This window comes from Struthio camelus, chromosome 20, assembly GCF_040807025.1.
Source record: "Struthio camelus isolate bStrCam1 chromosome 20, bStrCam1.hap1, whole genome shotgun sequence".
NCBI lineage: Eukaryota > Metazoa > Chordata > Aves > Struthioniformes > Struthionidae > Struthio > Struthio camelus.
This window is the reverse complement of record NC_090961.1, coordinates 1,547,938-1,565,651: the sequence shown is the minus strand read 5'-3', so window position 1 is coordinate 1,565,651 and position 17,714 is coordinate 1,547,938. Positions and strand designations below refer to the sequence as shown.

The following is a 17,714-nucleotide window of genomic DNA, read 5'->3' as shown; positions in this document are numbered from 1 at the left end:
TTCATGCCTTCGTTTGGGGGATACGGGGCTGCTCACAAGTACCTCAAAAGTTAGAGGCAAAGCCAGAAACAAAACCGTGGGCCAGAAAAGCCCCAGTCTACACATTTTACAACTAGACCACTTCCAATCTCTTCCTTTTTATTGTTTTTCCTTTGTGAACATGCATACTCTGACAGCTGCAACTATTTGCCGGGAAGGTTCCTACCTCCAACTTGCCCTCATCTGCTTGTCACTTCTGCCTTTTGCACAGAATTATCCAAACTTGCCAGCTGAACTGCTCATAACATTGCTCCCTAACCCACGCTTGTCAAAACCAAACAAGTTAGCATAATCATTGCAGAATGATAACAAAAGCAAACCTGGCTAAGAGGTGCAGGGGTGCAAGTCTCTGGTAGAGAACAAGATGCGGTTAACGTAACTTTTTGGAGAGCACAGCTCCTGCCACAGGAAGATAAGTATCTACGGTTCAAGTGGAATATAGTGAAAACCAACTTTTTAAAATCTGTTCCTAGTCCTGCAGAGTCTTTCTGTTCTCATTCATTAGCACCTGACTTCCCATCACATACTAAAAAGGTATACTAAATGATTGTAAATAGCTCACACTTAGGGCATAATCTGTTTCAGAAGTGATTACTGAATATCTGCTAGACACTAGCTCCTATTTTTTCCCACCTATTCTGTGCCCCTGAACTCTTTCCACAAAGATTTACTTTTTATTAAGCCTGGTTGTTTGGGTGAAGTACAGGAAAGAGTTGCAAGCAGCCTGCTTCCTTGCTTGAGCACAAAGCTGTTGTCAGATGACTAAAACCTCATTGACTGTAGCCTCACTGTACATCAAGTAATTCTTATAAAGACAAACTCTTACTTTTCAAACAGATACGAGCATGAACAGATACAGTCAAATACCAGCATGAAATACATAATCTCCCCTCCCCCAAATCTCCCTAGGAGCCCAAAAACTACAATACAGATAAATCTAGAATTCCAGCATTTAATACTGCAGAGAGAATTTTTCTTAGGTCATTATGGTTCCCGTATCTATTTCTTCATTAATATTTTTAACATCGGAATCTGTGAATGTATTTGCAAACCTGACTGTAAGGTTTAAAGCCATGTGGCTACTCTACTGAAACTATTGAAAGAAAAATCGGCTGCTCTGAAAGATCTAAGCTCAAAACACTCCATTAGATGTGCTGTTCTTCCACTTATGTTTTTTAAAGTAGATCTATAGCTGCCCACATGACAGATTAATATTGTTCTACAGTAGTTAGGTGCTTGGCATTACATTTTTGAAGCATCTACAGGCCTTCAGGGCTGAAAGTGTTCACATCTTCAGCAATCTATAATGGTTCCTCTAGAGGCCAGCACTTGCTTCATAATGAAACATGCCTCCATAAATCAGACTGCAGAAGTGGCACTTGTGTACGTCACCATCTATCTTTGCAGTTTCTCTGAAGGATGTTGGGTAAAGATCATCTCCCAGCATTGCAACCAGGGAAAGAACCATCACAGTTGGCATTGATAAAGCATGTGCTACTTAAATCTGAAGATACACTAAGTCTATGGGAAAAAAAAAAAAAACAACACACACCACACATCCTGCTGGTGTTAGCATGCCTCAGGCAGTGGTAGAAGCTTCAGCAACTCATCTTCAAAAGGCAGAGAGCCAGGGCTCTAGAAACCTGCAAAAATTGGCTAAGCCTGCAGTCTTTTTTTTTTTTTTTTTTTTTTTTTTTTTAAGTTGAGCATCTTCAAAGTCTACGATTCTAACTGTAGGGCACAGCAGCTGCCACTGCAGATTTGATCCTCTCAGCTTTTGGCAGCTCTCAACTTGAAATTCTAGCAAAAGAATTTTTCAAGTTGCTATTATTGCCTGTCATGGACTTATAAATATTGTGCACTATCTGCTGTGGCATGGCTCTCATGGGACACCAGTGCATGCCAAAAGCATAACAGAATGAAAAACAGTTCCTATTCTTCAAATAAATGCTAATTTTTTTTAACTGTGCTCACACGATGTGTTTGGTGATCAGCTTCAATAGTACAGAATATATATCAGAGGGGAAAAAGGCTGACTGCCTTTTCCAGTAGTATTCAGCTGCTACTTTCATTAAGCTTGTTTAACTACATTCCAGATGCTAATTTGCAAGTCGATACCAGAGGGTGCAGGACAGTCTGCCTTTGAATCATTTTTCTGTGATGTGATGGTCTTGCAGCACACCACTACCCTTCAGTAGCCCTAGCACGATATTCTGACAATTAGTGCAAAGGAAAGCAGTATTGATCTTGACAGAAAAATATTAATCCTCTACCCATTTTAATGAATTAATCTCAAGGAATTTGAAATTTATCATTGCCATTTCATAACAACTTTTATGCAATACATAGTTGTGTACTTTAGATTTCATTTGTTTTAATTTTAATAGAAACATCATTCATTATTTGGTTATTTTATTGAAGTTAATGTAAATAAAAAAATACTTTAAGCTGGCAGCCATAATGAAATATGAAGAAGTGTTTAAGAGCACAGCTGAGCTTTATCACCTAAAACTTTGCTGCTTTAGTTATTTTAATTATCAAATTATTACTAGCCAACAGAATGCCCAGGAAAACAAAAAAGGGTTAAGGTGCCTGCAAGTCTCAAAGACCTAAATATCCATTTCAACAAATTGGTAGGCTGCATTTCTACATGCTTGTTATAACAGTGACTATCTGCTGCCATTTAAGGTTGTGTATGAAGACAATTTAATTAGGATGACCTTTCTAAATAGGCAAAGTTGGAAATTTACCAATTTTTGGTGCCTTTTTTTAGTTGGTCTTACACAAAGAATGACTTAAAATACAAGCTTGAAAACTAGCTGAGAATGAGATAAGATTTTTAGTTTCATAGCATAGCTCTTTGACATTTGTATCTTTGAAAGGGGACTATTATTCTGTAGCTGTTGATTCCAAAGATTGGTAGTCCATGTTTTCAGTATGAATAGCACACATACCAAGCGCATAGCCACACAGGAGGCTGCAAAAAGCCTGTCATTCTCACAACAGCATGAGGGAAGAAAAAGAAAAAAAAAAAAAAGGTAGAAAGAACCATTAAATATAAAGGTAGAATCTCTATTAGTCCAACATAATGCTACTTACAGAAGAAACTTGAGTGCCTAATTAAAAAATATTCCCGTATTTTTGATAGCCTTCATAAAAATACTGGAGGCCAAAAGTCCAGTTTCTCCAGATACTGCCCAAGACTCCAGCAACACAGAAACCCTGATCTTCCTGCATTTTTGGAATTTAGCACAGCTACAGCTATTTCATATATAGCAACAGAAGAGGAGCCGCTTCCTGGAATAACTGGGAAACCGCTTATCGCTCACTAGCTCTTGAGCAGTTTAACTACTGGAAAACTGCCGGAAACAGATTTTTAAAATCAACTGATGTTACAGGTCAAGTTCCTTCATGAAATTTAACAGGGATGACAAACAACATTGAATTATGAATTTATGTAATCCATTTCAGAGAGGAATTCAGTGGAGTTATTGGATTACCCACTGAAAATATATGCCAGTCATGCCAACATTTGAGGGTAGAAAATGGCCCATAGTAGATGCACTATAAAGATAAGGAAAATATGCCAACTTTCTGAAGTAAATCCAGTTCTACCTTTTCTGCGTTATTCAATGGTACTTAATAGCTGTAAGATTTGTTACATCTGTATTTTAGGTTCAAATGCTATTATGAAAACTGATCACAACCGTTAGTGTTACAAAGCATTTTCAAAGCACTTCAATTTTCACCTTTATATTCAACTCTTCTTTTCTATACTGTAAAATTATTAATCAATTGCAATGAGAAGGAGTACCCACAGAAAGTCTGAAGAGATTAATGTGGTTTAAAAGAGGGCCTGACAACATTACAGAGGTATTTTACAAGATACGGTCACAGAAAGCCTTTTATTTCCTTTGGTTTTATTTTCATCAAGAGTATGTCTGCAGATAACTGGATTTTTGACTGCTTAGCTTAGCAGGCACTGATCATAGTGTAACTAGGTGTAAAGAAATAGTACAGATATAGAAATAATGTACTGGACACAATCCTAAAAATAAGGATAAATAAATTACTCTGCTATATTATTCAAAACTAAATCATGAAACACCAGCTTTCAACTATCCTGAATGATTCTGTTTTATGAACGTAAATATTTTTCAAGCCTGACCAATAGTAGCAGCAAAACAGAAACAACCCACAACCTTGTAAATGTTCTGAGGAACAACTTTTAAGTAGATGTGAAAAATTCAAGTGCAGTTACTAGTACTCAACATACCCAATCAACTTGAAACCTACTTGTTATGTTATATTCTACTATATGTTATGTTTTGGTCTACCTATATGTTATATTCTACTTCCATATCTTGTCGGTCTACAGTCATGTATTCCCTTTGAAAGATTAAGAGACTTGCATAAAGAAGAGAACGGCTGACTACGGGGTGGGGGAAGAAAAAACACAACAGTAAAACTGACCATGCAAGGACTATCAAAATCTTAAAGTCAACTATAGTTAAGTTATTTGTTTTTAAAAAACTTTGAGCTATATTAAAATACACAAGTTTTATCAGCACATACGTTTGCAAGAAATAAGATTTTTTTTGCGTTGAAAATCAATATGTAAATTTGTGAAAGCTTTGCAGTAAGCTGACATTAAAACATTTTAAGTACAGGAAACTAGAGCAGCTTTAACTTTTTTTAAAGCTTCAAGCCTCTTAAATTCTTAAGGTCATGAAAATTACTGAAGGAAGAAACACTGAGCTTTTAAAGATCATTTCTTACCTCCATGTCCGGTTTGTATTTATCTTCAAATACTGCCATAGCTGCTAATGATCCAGAACCTATGGTAATAAAATTAAGACACAATGTTATTTAGCCAGTGTATTTGGATCCAGTATTTAAAAAAAAAAAAGTACCAATTAAATAACAGCAGCACAAATCAGACTGAAAGTCTATTTTAGTTTACTATATACTGTCAAGTGTCTATCCTCTTGAGCTCCAGCATCTAATTTAATCTTAAATTTACATCTAGTGCTCAAAGACCTGTTGTGGTCCCATTTCTGATAGCCTTTTCTTTTTAATAATAAACACTGATACAAAAATGAGGTTAGAAAAGATGAGTTAACTGAATGCTACAGTTTCTAATTCTTACTCCTCTGTTTCTCCTGTCCCACTTCTGCGCCTAGCCACGTTAGGAGATATGTCACTTAATACTAAGACACTCAGAATGAATAGATTGTTTTAACGAGCTGCCCTAGCATAGTCACCTTGACACACTGCGATGAGTGAACCAGCAACGGTAACAGGGTAGGTGGCTGCTGCCATCAGGTTATTTCCCACATCTACTTTAAAACAGTTTATTATGTATTTATTTTGTGCTATTATTTTTTTACTTTGAACAATAACATCTGAATAGACAAAAATGACAGATATGAAAACGTGAGTTTAACATTACCTCTCTGATCCACTTAAGGATGCACTGCAAGGGGAGTAATGTAACAGAACCCATCTCTACTCAAAGCACTGTAACTGCAGGTGTTATAAATACGCTTTCCATAAATGGATATAAAAAGCAGTATGATACTATTTGAAATTGTAAGCTTGCTTTGTTCAGAAAGAGTGAATCTTTAGGAAGATATCTTATCTATCTGTGGCCCTGACCATATTTCAGAGAGCTCTACTTTTGGGGAGTGAATAAAGTTACCTGCAATTTTTTACACCAATTAGGAGACTTTTTGGCATTTATTACTTTTTAACTTGTTTTGCATACTGCTATCTGTTTAGCTGGGTCACAGAGAAAGCCATATTTTCTATTTAAAATGATTTGTGTATATTGCTTGACCACCTCAATGGTTTAGTGAAAGAAAAAGGCAGCGATTAAACAGTTTCAAATGAGGTGTCCTGCTGATTTTATCAAGTCTGCTGAATGTATAATGAAAAAGGAGAAGCTGACAGTGACACTGTTGAGGAAATACAGACTACCTTATCTGAACCATTTAAGGAGGTCCAATTATAGATCAAATTTAAAGGGTAGAAACAGCAGATTTACTGACACAAATCAATGAACATGGTAATCCCAATGAATATGACAGATATTCCTGTTACAGAATATTGCTGTGGTTGAGGATCATTACCTTTACAGTACCAAATACATCACATCTAAAAGCAGTGGGGCATTCTAAGTGTGTACTTGTATTACAGGCAATGACTATTCATTTACACCTCAGAGTAATATGTGACTCCATTTTTTAAATGCTGAAACTGGGAATAAAAAGGATTTTTAAGAGACTAATAGCAGAAATGAACTGCTGATACAAACAGCTGATATCACAGAACAAATCACCAAGTAAAAGTCATTTTACTGAACCTTCAACCAAGGTCAAAATACGGTTTGTTCCAAAGCAAATACAGGGCTCAAACCATAAAATAGCTCCTGTGGAATTACATGGGAACATTTCCAGTAAGAAGAAGGAAAAAAAAAAAGTCTGAGAGATGGTCTCAAATTAAGACTACATTCCTAATGCCACTCAAATCAAGGCCTACTGTAAGCAGAATACGAAGTCTAAAGAAAAAAAAAAAAATCTTATCCATGGATAAGGATCCGTGACAAAAATAGTGTAAATATTAAAAAAAAAAAAATTTGCAAGAATGGAAATATAAATGCAACATATGACAGAGATTACTATGTTATAACTACTGAGCCAAGAGAAAGCAGTCTTAATTTCTTAAAATTTCTATTTTCAAATAAAACTATCTTTGATAATAATAGAGGTCCTCTTAAAAAAAAAAAAAAATTACAGGTATCTTTCCAAACCATTCAGTAATTTGACTTAACATTTCTGCAGCTTCTTAGAAGAAACAGTACTGAGTAAAAAGAAGTCTCATACACCGCACAATCAGACTGGATTAATTCCTCCAGTTTCCTATTTTAAAAAATTCCTGAAAGAACCCAGGGACAGAAACTCAGAAGACTTGGAGAGAAAAATAAAATATATATATATATATCCTTACGTTATATTACATAAAATCCTTTATAGATAAAGAACTACATTGTTAATTATCTCATTACGTTACCAAGATGCAAATAAATACCAGCTTTAATATCAACTTTAAACAAGCCCAGACAGTCCTATAATCCAAATTTTCAAAGAGTTGACGAAAGTCTGTTAATTTAATTAGATCTGTATGTAAATATTTACATCTAAAAACCAAAATCCCAAGGAGATTCTAACAGAACAGGAAGTAAAGCTGGAAAAGCAGTTTAATAAATTCAGCTTTTTTCCTCTTTTGCTTATAGTTATGAAGGGCATGCTTCCCCTAACTTGCATTTTAAGAAGTGCCTAGCAAAAGTCTCAGAGCACAGCTAAACGTTCAAAGAACGAACAGACTTTTGTAATCGTAAATGTCACAATGAAAACTCTTTACTCTTACTAGTGTCAGATGTAAACACGGTGCTTTTAGAAATACAAATAGATGTATTATTCTGAGTTTCTCCATCAAACCAAGTCACCTGTTGCTTGACAACAGCAGTATGAATTATTTTGAAAAATACTGAGGATGTGAACTCATAGTCCACCTGCAGCGTGCTAACTAAGACCTATTTGTACTCCTGGCACACTAAAGCCCAGTCACTTGACAGTCCACCCAGCTGCTGAAACATAGAAAACCAGCAGTGAGCGGACAGTTGCTTCCAAGTACAGTTGCAAACTTCACTCTCCAATTACACCAGCTTCCTAGTAGTTGTCAAATTCCACGTATGATCCAAAGAACCCCACAATGGTCATACTAGCTTGGCAAACTTGTGGAAAGTATGCATTATAACTGGACAGCTGGCAATAAAAATCTGTGAACCAAAGCAAAAGTTGAAAGCACGGCTTTCTTATTGCCAGCACCTATAAAAACACAGAAGTCTTACGTATTAAGGTGCTATGGAGTACCTCTTTGTGTGTAGGAAACAGTTTTTCCTCTTGTTTATCTATTCAGTGCCCAATAAAAATTCATTTTTAGCAAGCATGTTTTGCCTTTATGTAGAAACAAGCTGAACAATTTCCAGTCATAATGTTTGGAGAAAGATAAAATCCAAACATTGCAGAATGCAACCCATTTACTCGGGATAGATGTTCCCACTTCATACACACAATATCCAATGTAAATCACTATCAGTTAAGATTCAACATTACTAAAACACACCAGTTCAATTTCAAACCTATTAAAACATTCAGAAAAGCAGTGTCGTAATCAGTCATTAAGTAGTATGTTTAACTGAGCTCAGATCCAAAATAATACCAAAACAAGATGTTTATCTTAGATAAATAACTATTTAATCTGGGATCTTCAGCTACACACTTTCAGCTAGATTTTTAAAAAATATCTTAACTGCTATGAAAGATTAGTTCAGGAACCTTGGAAACTCAATCATCAAGGAAAAAAAAGCCTTATCAGACCCAAAGAATTTATTTTGCATAAGTTCTCAGTAAGCGTCACTGCAGAAACAGAAATATTCATTAAGTATTAATTCTGCATCTAAACATATAAAAGTGTGGACTGCCAATCAAAATACAAAAACTGGTATGCCAAGTTATATTCTGAGAGAACTTTTCAGTTTAATAGTTAGCATGAACCAGAGAACTTACTTGTGAGACCATAAGAGTTTATTTCCATCTTTAACTTCACCAAGAAATATTTGTAATTTCGTTAAGTTCTTACAACTAAGTTCAAAAAGTTGTGGGACTTGACTATAATAAAATCACATCAAAGATCCCATTTGGCCTTTACTCAAGGAGTTGTACAACTTCCATATTAGATGTAAAGTGAAAGATAATTGTTAATTCACAGAAAAAAAAAAAAACAGCTGACAATTTCTGTTGGGTTTTGCAACTGCAATGGCTGCTTTAGAAAAGATAAACTGGATCTTTTCAGCACAACGTTCATGAAGACGACTTCCTATTGCTAAGCACAGTCCATTTTCATCATGCAAGGACCTGTTTGCTACCACAGCCTGCCACGCTGGAGGATGAACGCAGCCTTGAGAGAGTAGCATTTAGAACCTCCTAATCCATCAGTGTCAGGCCTCCCTGACAGGACATTTATTCACACGCACTCATTGTTATTCAATTTGCTGTTCATTCCAGGCAAAAATTCAGTGATCTCCACAGTCCCATCGATTGGGATCATTTTTCACCCTGGTTCCTGGCTGAGGGGCCTTGTCTCAGTGGTGGTACTGCTTGCTCTGCAGGCCAATGTTGCCAATGCATGAAGAGCTGATTTATGAATATGAAGCAACGCTGGTACCAGGGGACTAGGTTTAGCCACTAGAGACTACTGGAACATACTTACCGTATCTGAAAGCTGAACTACAGACTTCAAGTGGTTTAATTTTATGCATGCATTTCATTATAAGTCTTGGCCAGAAGCTTTCCTAGACAAGCCAAGCAATCAGACAATCTTGCATCGTTTGCTGAAACCCATTTTTGTCCTTTGTCAGCATAAACAGTTTAATTTGATGTTTTCACTCCTGAGTAAGCACAGAGGTTTTTTGTTTTTTGTTTTTTTTTTTAAATCTACCTTGCAAGGAAGGACACTACTCTATTCATCCACAACCACATACTAGCTAAGATATTTTAGCAAAAAACTCCAAAATAAACAATCAACAACAAAGGAAATTATCCTCAACCATTTTTCCTGTTTAATACTCAATTTCCAGAAATTAACTAGCCCAATTTAATAAACTGCACATAAAGCATTTGGAAAATGATACCTATTTGGAACTGCAGAATGCCTACAAAACTTCCATCAATAGGTTACTCAATTTATAAATTAGTTGTTTGACTTTTAGTAATCTACAATGCACTTAATTCTCAAATTGTTAAAGGATGTGTGTTCAGTTGGGATATTAAAATATTCCTTAGAGCTGACTGTGATCCAAAGTGTGTTTTTCAGTATAAGAATTAAGGAGCTGCAGAGTTTTTATTTACATTACAGATGTACAGAGTCATACATGCCACTGAAAATATAATGACTCAGTGGAGATATGAAACTGAACTTCTTTGGGAAGCACACACACTATCAATTCTGAGTGTGCAGCAACTCGCTCAAGTAACAGGACCTTACTTTCAGAAATACAGAGTATGCTGACGTGCAAATTCTACAGCATTTTTAAACACTGCCTTTGGGTTGCATCTTATTGCAGGTTTTAGGTTCTCGAGCCATAAGATTAACACCTCACTTCCCTTTTGCTTAAAGGCAGCCTATTTGCACTACATATTCACCTATAATACTTACTGCAGAGACCCTCACCCATCAAAATTTATTTTGAAGGTTACAGAAACCCTTCAGTTTTTGTAAACATTATTCAAACATTACTACTATACATGCTTTGACTGATTCATTGATTCAAGCGTAGTTCTTGACTTTAGAGTCCACGGTCACTGCACAGACAACTAGTATCAATGTACTGGGTGTAGCAAGGTAAAAGACATTTGTGCCAAGACAGACTTTGTTTGAAAGCATGAACAAGAGTAACATGCAATCATCAGAAAACAGACCTACACCAGACAACGAATCAAGGTTTAAACTGAAGTGAACTTAATCCATTGGTATTCTACTTCCTACTTATTTGAATTTTTCCTGCTACTGGGTTATTTTCATGGAAGGAAAGATGAATGGCCAGGATTTTCAGAAGTGTCACATTTTAAGGCTTTTAGAACAAAAGTGCTAAAGTAACCATGTACATAATGGTAGCTATGTGACTTTATTCATGCGATCAACTACTAAGAGCAGTATGAAGTCATTTATAGTTTTACAATTTATTATTTTATTAGATATAAGGCAATTAAAAGAATCAGACATGTCTGATTCTTTTAAGAAATCAAAGGCTAAACAATGACATCACATAGCATGACTGTTGCATGAATTTTATTTGCCAAGTAAATAACTTACCAATTTCTAAGGTAATGGCACCATCTATTGGTCCAATACCACCTTTGCAGAATTTCTGAAAATTAACCACAGTTCTCATTTCAAACTGAACGATCCACTTAATTGTATTAACAGCTGTACTATTCTAGCAGTTTAAAAGGCATGGGCAACCTTATCTATTGAAGAGTTTGTGTTAACTATAAAGAGAGATACTAAACACTACTAGTTTCATCAACTTTCAGTACAGTAAGTTGGCTCATAGGTCACAGCTTCTCAAGACAGCTAATAAACATATACTTATCTGCTCCATAGAAAACCCCATTCTCAGTAACATTTATAAGATAAACTTTTCCAAGCTTTGCTTTAAGCCATTTTTAGTTTTTGTTTTCAATTTTCACACTCATAGCAAGAGCGAGCGTATCATACATATTAGCTGGCTTACTACTGCCTTGCTCTATTAAGCCAGAACCCTACTCTTCTCTAACAGACTTCTAAATATACTGAAAATGTGATCTCAAAGGAGTTCATTCTTCTACAGAAGACGTACCGCACCAGTACAGGCTGGGGCTGATCTGCTGAAAAGCAGCTCTGCCGAGAAGGACGTGGGAGTCGACGAGTTGACTATGAGCCAGCAATGTGCCCTCATGGTAAAGAGGGCCGATGGTATCCAGGGCTGCATTTGGAAGAGTGTTACCAGCAGGTCAAGGGGGGGTGATCCTTCCCCTCAGCCCTGGGGAGGCCACATCTGGAGTGCTGTGTCCAGGTCTGGGCTCCCCAGTACAAGAGAAACATGGAGCTACTGGAGTCCAGCAAAGGGCCACTAAGACGATTAAGGGACTGGAGCATCTCTCTCATGAGGAAAGGCTGAGAGAGCTGGGCCTGTTCAGCCTGGAGAAGAGAAGGCTTAGGGGGAGCTGATCCATGTGTATAAGCGTCTGAAGGGAGTTCTGTCTGAACATCAGGAAAAACCTTTTACTGTGAGGGCTGACTGAGCACTGGAAGAGGCTGCCCAGAGAGGGAGTGGCGTCCCCACCCTTGGAGATATTCTGGGCAGGGTCCCAGGTAAGCTGTTCTAGGTGACCCTGCTTGAGCAGGGGGGTTGGACTAGATGATCTTTAAAGGTCCCTTCCAACCTCAACCATTCTGCAAATTCTGTGATTCAGTTCTAACAAATGAAGCAGAATATTAAAGCTCTGATAAAAACTGGATTATCAGTGCTTAACTTTCTTTCAGTTCCCTGCCACCACCTTCTCCCTTTGTGAGCTAACCACAGAATAAGTATAAGCAACGAGAAGATGCTATGATAAGTTTATGCACTGCAGGTATACAGTTTATAGACAAAAGTGTGAATTTTCAAGCTGACAATACTGGCCGGCTAAAATGGAGAAGCACAAAAAACAATGGCCCATTTTAATTTTCTTGTGGACAGAGCTACCTCTTTCCTATGAAACAGGAGAACTTACAGCGATTGCTTAACAGCAGCGTCAGTAACGTACTTGATGTGCCTCAAGCAAGGCAGTTACTTCAGTATTCTCTGGCAAAAGTTTGGCCATACCTGTATATAAAAAGCACCTAAGAGTCCAAGTCTATTTTCAGATTGCTTCCATTACACATGGCATCATAAAGGATATTTTTCTCCTAGATTGAGAACTAAGTTACAATACTTTTATACTGTCCATAATTTTTTTAATTAAAATGAAATGTAAATTACAGTAACTGAACTTCGTCAGTTACCTTTCTACAGAGGAAAGCAGTGTCTCTTCTGAATACCTACATAAATAGATTTTGAAGGATCAAAGAATTTAAATTCGCCTGCCTCCCCAAGAAGTTTTCATTTTGACAGCTGATAGACTTGCCTTCAGAGAAGGAGATTCATCAAAATGACCAGTATTACTCCATTTTTCTTGCCTAATCCTTGAAGTTTTGGCTAAGAAACTATCTACCCTCTACTTTCACAAAAGCAAACTTAACAGTTACTGCAGAAAACGTGTGTAATCTTTCACGAAGTATGAACAGTAGTTATAAAACGCAGCAAGAATTAAGTTATAGTCACAAATCAAGATCAGATAGGAATGAAAATTTAGCATTCTGTAATACAGTATCTTCCTAAACATGCTCATAAAAGAGCTCTATATTTTGTTTAGCAAGGAGATCACAGGTAAAAGGGTAAATGCTCAAGAGCCATTTCATGATTTGTATTAATGCTGCTACCAAAGAGCACTGAGGAGTTTGAAAGTTTTACTCTCTCCTGTACATATTCATCTCCCTCTGTACCATCAGAAAGTAAAGAAGCAATGTTTCTGCTTATAAAGGGAGAAAAATAAGACTCTCTAGAAAAGGTGCCCAGTGTTTGGCATTCTGCTACTGCAAAAGCAGAGGAAACAAAGTATCCATTTCCAAGTTACCTCATGTTCTTGTTTATACTTGAAAGAACAAATAACACGTTTACCAAGACTGTATTTTGCTATATACACCGTGAAAATTACTCCCATACTGTTTTTGTCAAGACGAAGTACTTGAGTGTCAAAAAAGCATGCAGAAGTTTCATGGTTTCAGCTTTAAATATTATGACGCCCCCTAATTAGAAATGGCCTGAGATGTATGCAGAATTGTAGTTTTACGATTTGTTTGCTTTTCTAACTGTTGGTAGTGAAACTTTTATCCCTGACAATCATTTTATTCTTTAATATGGTGTTTCCTCATTTTTAGGGCCCAGATTGCTAGGAATAATTTCCAAAAAGTGATCTTTAGAGTCTATAGGCCCTCAAGCACAACACTCAAAACATAGGAGTAAGCAATGGTTACTCAAGACAGGCGCAACTCTTTTTCAAGTTGGAAAAGGCGATTTCTCAAATTCTAATAATCACAGGCTACCGCAAAGCACATCCTTCACTTTATATGTAAAGGACCACAGAAAATGCTTCTTTTGACTAACAGCTAGAAAAAACAGCCCAAGAGGAATATACAATAATGATCCAAAAGAAAAGACAGGAGCACAGGAAGAGGTAAGGTGATTATGTAGATTAAAGTCTGTTTTGTTTCACAGACTCTAAGAAAGCCATCATTGCTCTGCCCTAGCAACAGGGGCAAAAACGATGTGTTACAAGGAGTGATGAAATCCAAAAGTGAGCTAGAACTCCAGCTACCTCTGGCCAACAAAATAGAAGGCTGAAGCCGGGATGATCAGAGAACACCCCCATATTCTCCTCCGTAGTTCCCTTTTCTGGTTCCCCTCAAGAAGAACACATATAACCAAAAGCCCATGCTAAAAACAAAAACAGAAAAAAAGTCATCGTATGTCTGGAAAATAACATCATTTCACAATCCTGCTTACCCATAAATGGAGATGAAAGCACTCATGTGGCAAAAACCTGGAAACTGTTCACTGTTCATCCAACATATATAAAAACTTACTCTGCTTATCCTTTACAGAAACTGATATTGCTTTAGATATCTACTTCAATATCAAACCCTAAATATAGATGGATTTGAAGTAAACAGAAAAAAAAAAAAAAAACAGTTGCCCAAACCTGGAAACTAAAAGCAAAACTGGATTTCAAAGAGTGCTTTGAAGGATAAAGCAATTTCTCAGGAAAAAGCATTTTGTTCTAGATATGGTGAACAGCTTTAAGAACTATGACAAAGCAGGAGTGGGATCATCTTGCATGACAGTATCAAAAGACAAAGCATCTTCCACAGTAACAGAGACTTCAAAAAAATGACTGTTATTAATATATAGCTCAGATTATGGCTATTGCAGAAAGTATTACACAGACTGAAAACTTGGGACAGTAACATTTACAAACCTGATGATGGGCTAACTAAATTGAATTTGACACCCTATCATTAGATAGGGGAGGACTAAAACTTCTCCATTGAGAAATTCCATACAGTAGTTAAGACCAATTATTACATATAGAAAGCAAACCAGAGTGATTTTGTGTCACTATAATTAAGCACTTTCCCGAGTAAAATACAGTTGTGACTTAGCAAGTAAGAGAAATACAACAGTTGCAAGCAAGAAGCAAGGCATGTTTTTTCCCAGTGAAGCTACAGAAAAATCTGTGGAAGAATGTAGTTCCCCAAGTGAGACTTTATAGGAACCACAAGTTAGCACTACCTGCAAACTCAGTTTCTAAGGATTTCTTACAGTAAGGTTCCGGGAATCCTGGGATTATCTTGCTTTAAGATATGTTGGAGAACCCACACAGCAGCTTTCCCAATACCAGCTCTTTGGTAGCTTAGATTTAGATAGCATGACAGTCCATGGAAGTCTTTTTAAAGGTGAAGGAAGAAACAGAATATAGCACCTGCCTTACAAACACAACTTTACCCTCTTAAGTCTGAACTCACAGCAAACCATGCAATTTAAGTAAGAACATTTTAAATAATAAACTCAAAAATTTACACTTCTTACCAGCAGTTCTCTTACAATACTGAGGCGCATATCACTTACCCATGGTAACATAAGGCAATTTGTCAGTCGACCCATGAGGATATATGCTGTAGAGGTGAGGTCCAGTGACATCTACTCCCCCTAAAACCAGGGCAGCACCAATGTAGCCTTGATACCTAGGAATAATGTTTATCTGTGAATCTGAACACATCATAGGATAAAGCTGTGGTTCTTTCTAAACACATTGTATGCGCTAGAGAATTTTTCCTCCGTTGCACTAGATGCATCTCCATAATAGAAAAATAACTTTTACTATCTAGAAGCAACAGTTTAAATTAATACATTTACTAAAACATGAGATAGTTAAGTGTCAAGCAGAAAAACAAATATGACAGGCAAGTAGGCTGAATGCTGCATTTGTGCTAGAACATTGTATGAACCTGTATGCATCCCTACTGAACAGAAAGGGTTCAGATTAGTGTTCAGAGCTAACATGAAATTCTTGTATCTGCAATTAAGTTTTTCTTCAGAGACCTTAAAAAGAGAATGTCTTCCTCCATTTCCCCAGTGAGATGTCCTTGGCTGCTTTAACTCTCTAATTCATAGAGATTCTATTACAGTCATATGAGATGCACAATTTTAAAAGCTTGCACATTACAAGATTACTTACTGGTCCAGGCATCTCTCCACAAACATGGAAGTTAAGTTTTCATGGGTGCGATCAACAGTTCAATGAATTATTGTCCTTCTACTTTTGCAGCGAAAATACTAGCAACACCATACGATTATAGCATCAATTCTCTAAAACATCATAGACCTAACTTCTCTTCTACCTCAATTCAAAAACCTACGAGGGAAAGAGCAGTTACTAAACCTTTCTCAAAGTCTCGTTATGGAGACCAGGTGGACTAAGTGATGGTTCTCCCAGGGTAGGAGCTCAGGTCTTATCCTGTGGTTTTAACAGCATTCTAAATAAGAAAACCATTCACCTGAAAAGCATTTGCTTTAGCATTCGATTAGCTGTGACAACTCTCGGCAGTCGGCCAGTAGATAGCGAATGGAGCTCCAGATTGGAAGAAATCAGCTGGGTGGTCATATCAGTATCTGCAGCCGTTCCAGCACCGCAACAACTGAAAAACATCACCAGCAAGTTGGGAAGGTAGGAGAGGATGAGAAAGGAAACACCTCTTTAGGGCCAAATACGAGTTCTGTTTGCTTTATTCAACAACCTTTAATCCCTTAAAGGCACAAGTTTTTTCAAGGAAAAAACAACCCTATAGCTGGTTGGGGATCCTTTCTCCTTTGCTGTTCCAAGGCGGCGTTCAGAGTTTCTGTGACACAAAACTCTTACCACTAGTAACCCTAACGGACAGCATATATAGTTATACCCCAAGAAGGAAACAAAACAAAACAAACAGCCTTTGCAGCCCAAGTGTTCCTCTTTCTCCACATAAAGCTGAAGAAATTAAGTTTTTATATATTCAACACTTTCAGAGCATGAAACAAGGCAACTCTGTCGGCTTTTGACGTTTTATTCACATTCGAACAAGCTTTTTCTAACGAGAGTAAACCAGTGCTCTAAAGCACACCTTAACACTTGCTGCCAGCAAAGGATACGCCTAAAAAACCCCAACACTGATCTCAAGCCCCGTTACACAACGGCCAGTTTCAACACTTACTAGATATTCGGGGAAATAAAGTGTATTTTTGAACAGTTCTTGTCGGCAACAACCATTCCCTCCGTCGCTCTCGTATCCGCCCCGAGAACGATGCCATCCTGCAAAAAAAAAAACACCCCAAAAAACAGAAAAACCCCACGGAATTATTTCCCTAAGTCTCGGTTTCAAGAGTAGACAGCGGCCGGGCCGGGCCGGGCCGGGGGAGCGCCGTGACTCAGCGCCGCCCCGGCCGCGGCTCCGTGACGGGCCCGGGCTCGCCCGGCCTCGGCTCCGGGAAGGGGCTCGCCCGGTCCCGCCCGCCGCCGCCTCACCTTGAAGACGACGCCCGCGATGGTGGTGCCCGTCTTGCGGGCCGCGGGCAGCCGCAGCCCCTTCTGCCCCAGCTCGGCCTCCAGCAGGGCGTTCCTGCAACACAAGGCGAGAAGTGGCGCCGGGCAGGGGCCTCCGCGGCGGGCCCGGCCCCAGCCCGGCGCCCCCAGCCCGGCCGCCCCGGCCCCGCGCCGCGCCTCGCCTCACCGAGCGCAGTTGTCGAAGCTGAAGCCGCCGCCGGGCGCCTGGAGCACGGAGACCGCCGCCATCTTCTCGCTGGCGGCAGGGACGGGCGGCGCCGGCCGAGCGGTTCCGGGTCGGCCGCCTGCGCGCGCAGCGGGGCCGGGGCCGGGGCGGGCGGGAGCCGAGGGCGGCTG

General features: G+C 38.3%; 1 protein-coding gene across 1 annotated transcript in view; it reads right to left on the bottom strand.

The window, feature by feature from the left end:
* PSMB7 (proteasome 20S subunit beta 7) overlaps positions 1-17,714 on the bottom strand; it is a 30,290-nt gene extending 12,576 nt beyond the window's left edge. Inside the window, exons 1-6 of the mRNA XM_068914440.1 lie at positions 17,545-17,714; positions 17,340-17,433; positions 17,029-17,126; positions 16,339-16,479; positions 15,410-15,525; positions 4,819-4,877 (exon numbers count right to left, since the gene is read on the bottom strand). Of these exons, the coding sequence (XP_068770541.1) occupies positions 4,819-4,877; positions 15,410-15,525; positions 16,339-16,479; positions 17,029-17,126; positions 17,340-17,433; positions 17,545-17,606 (570 nt within the window). The 5' untranslated portion in view covers positions 17,607-17,714. The remainder of the gene's footprint in view (positions 1-4,818; positions 4,878-15,409; positions 15,526-16,338; positions 16,480-17,028; positions 17,127-17,339; positions 17,434-17,544) is intronic.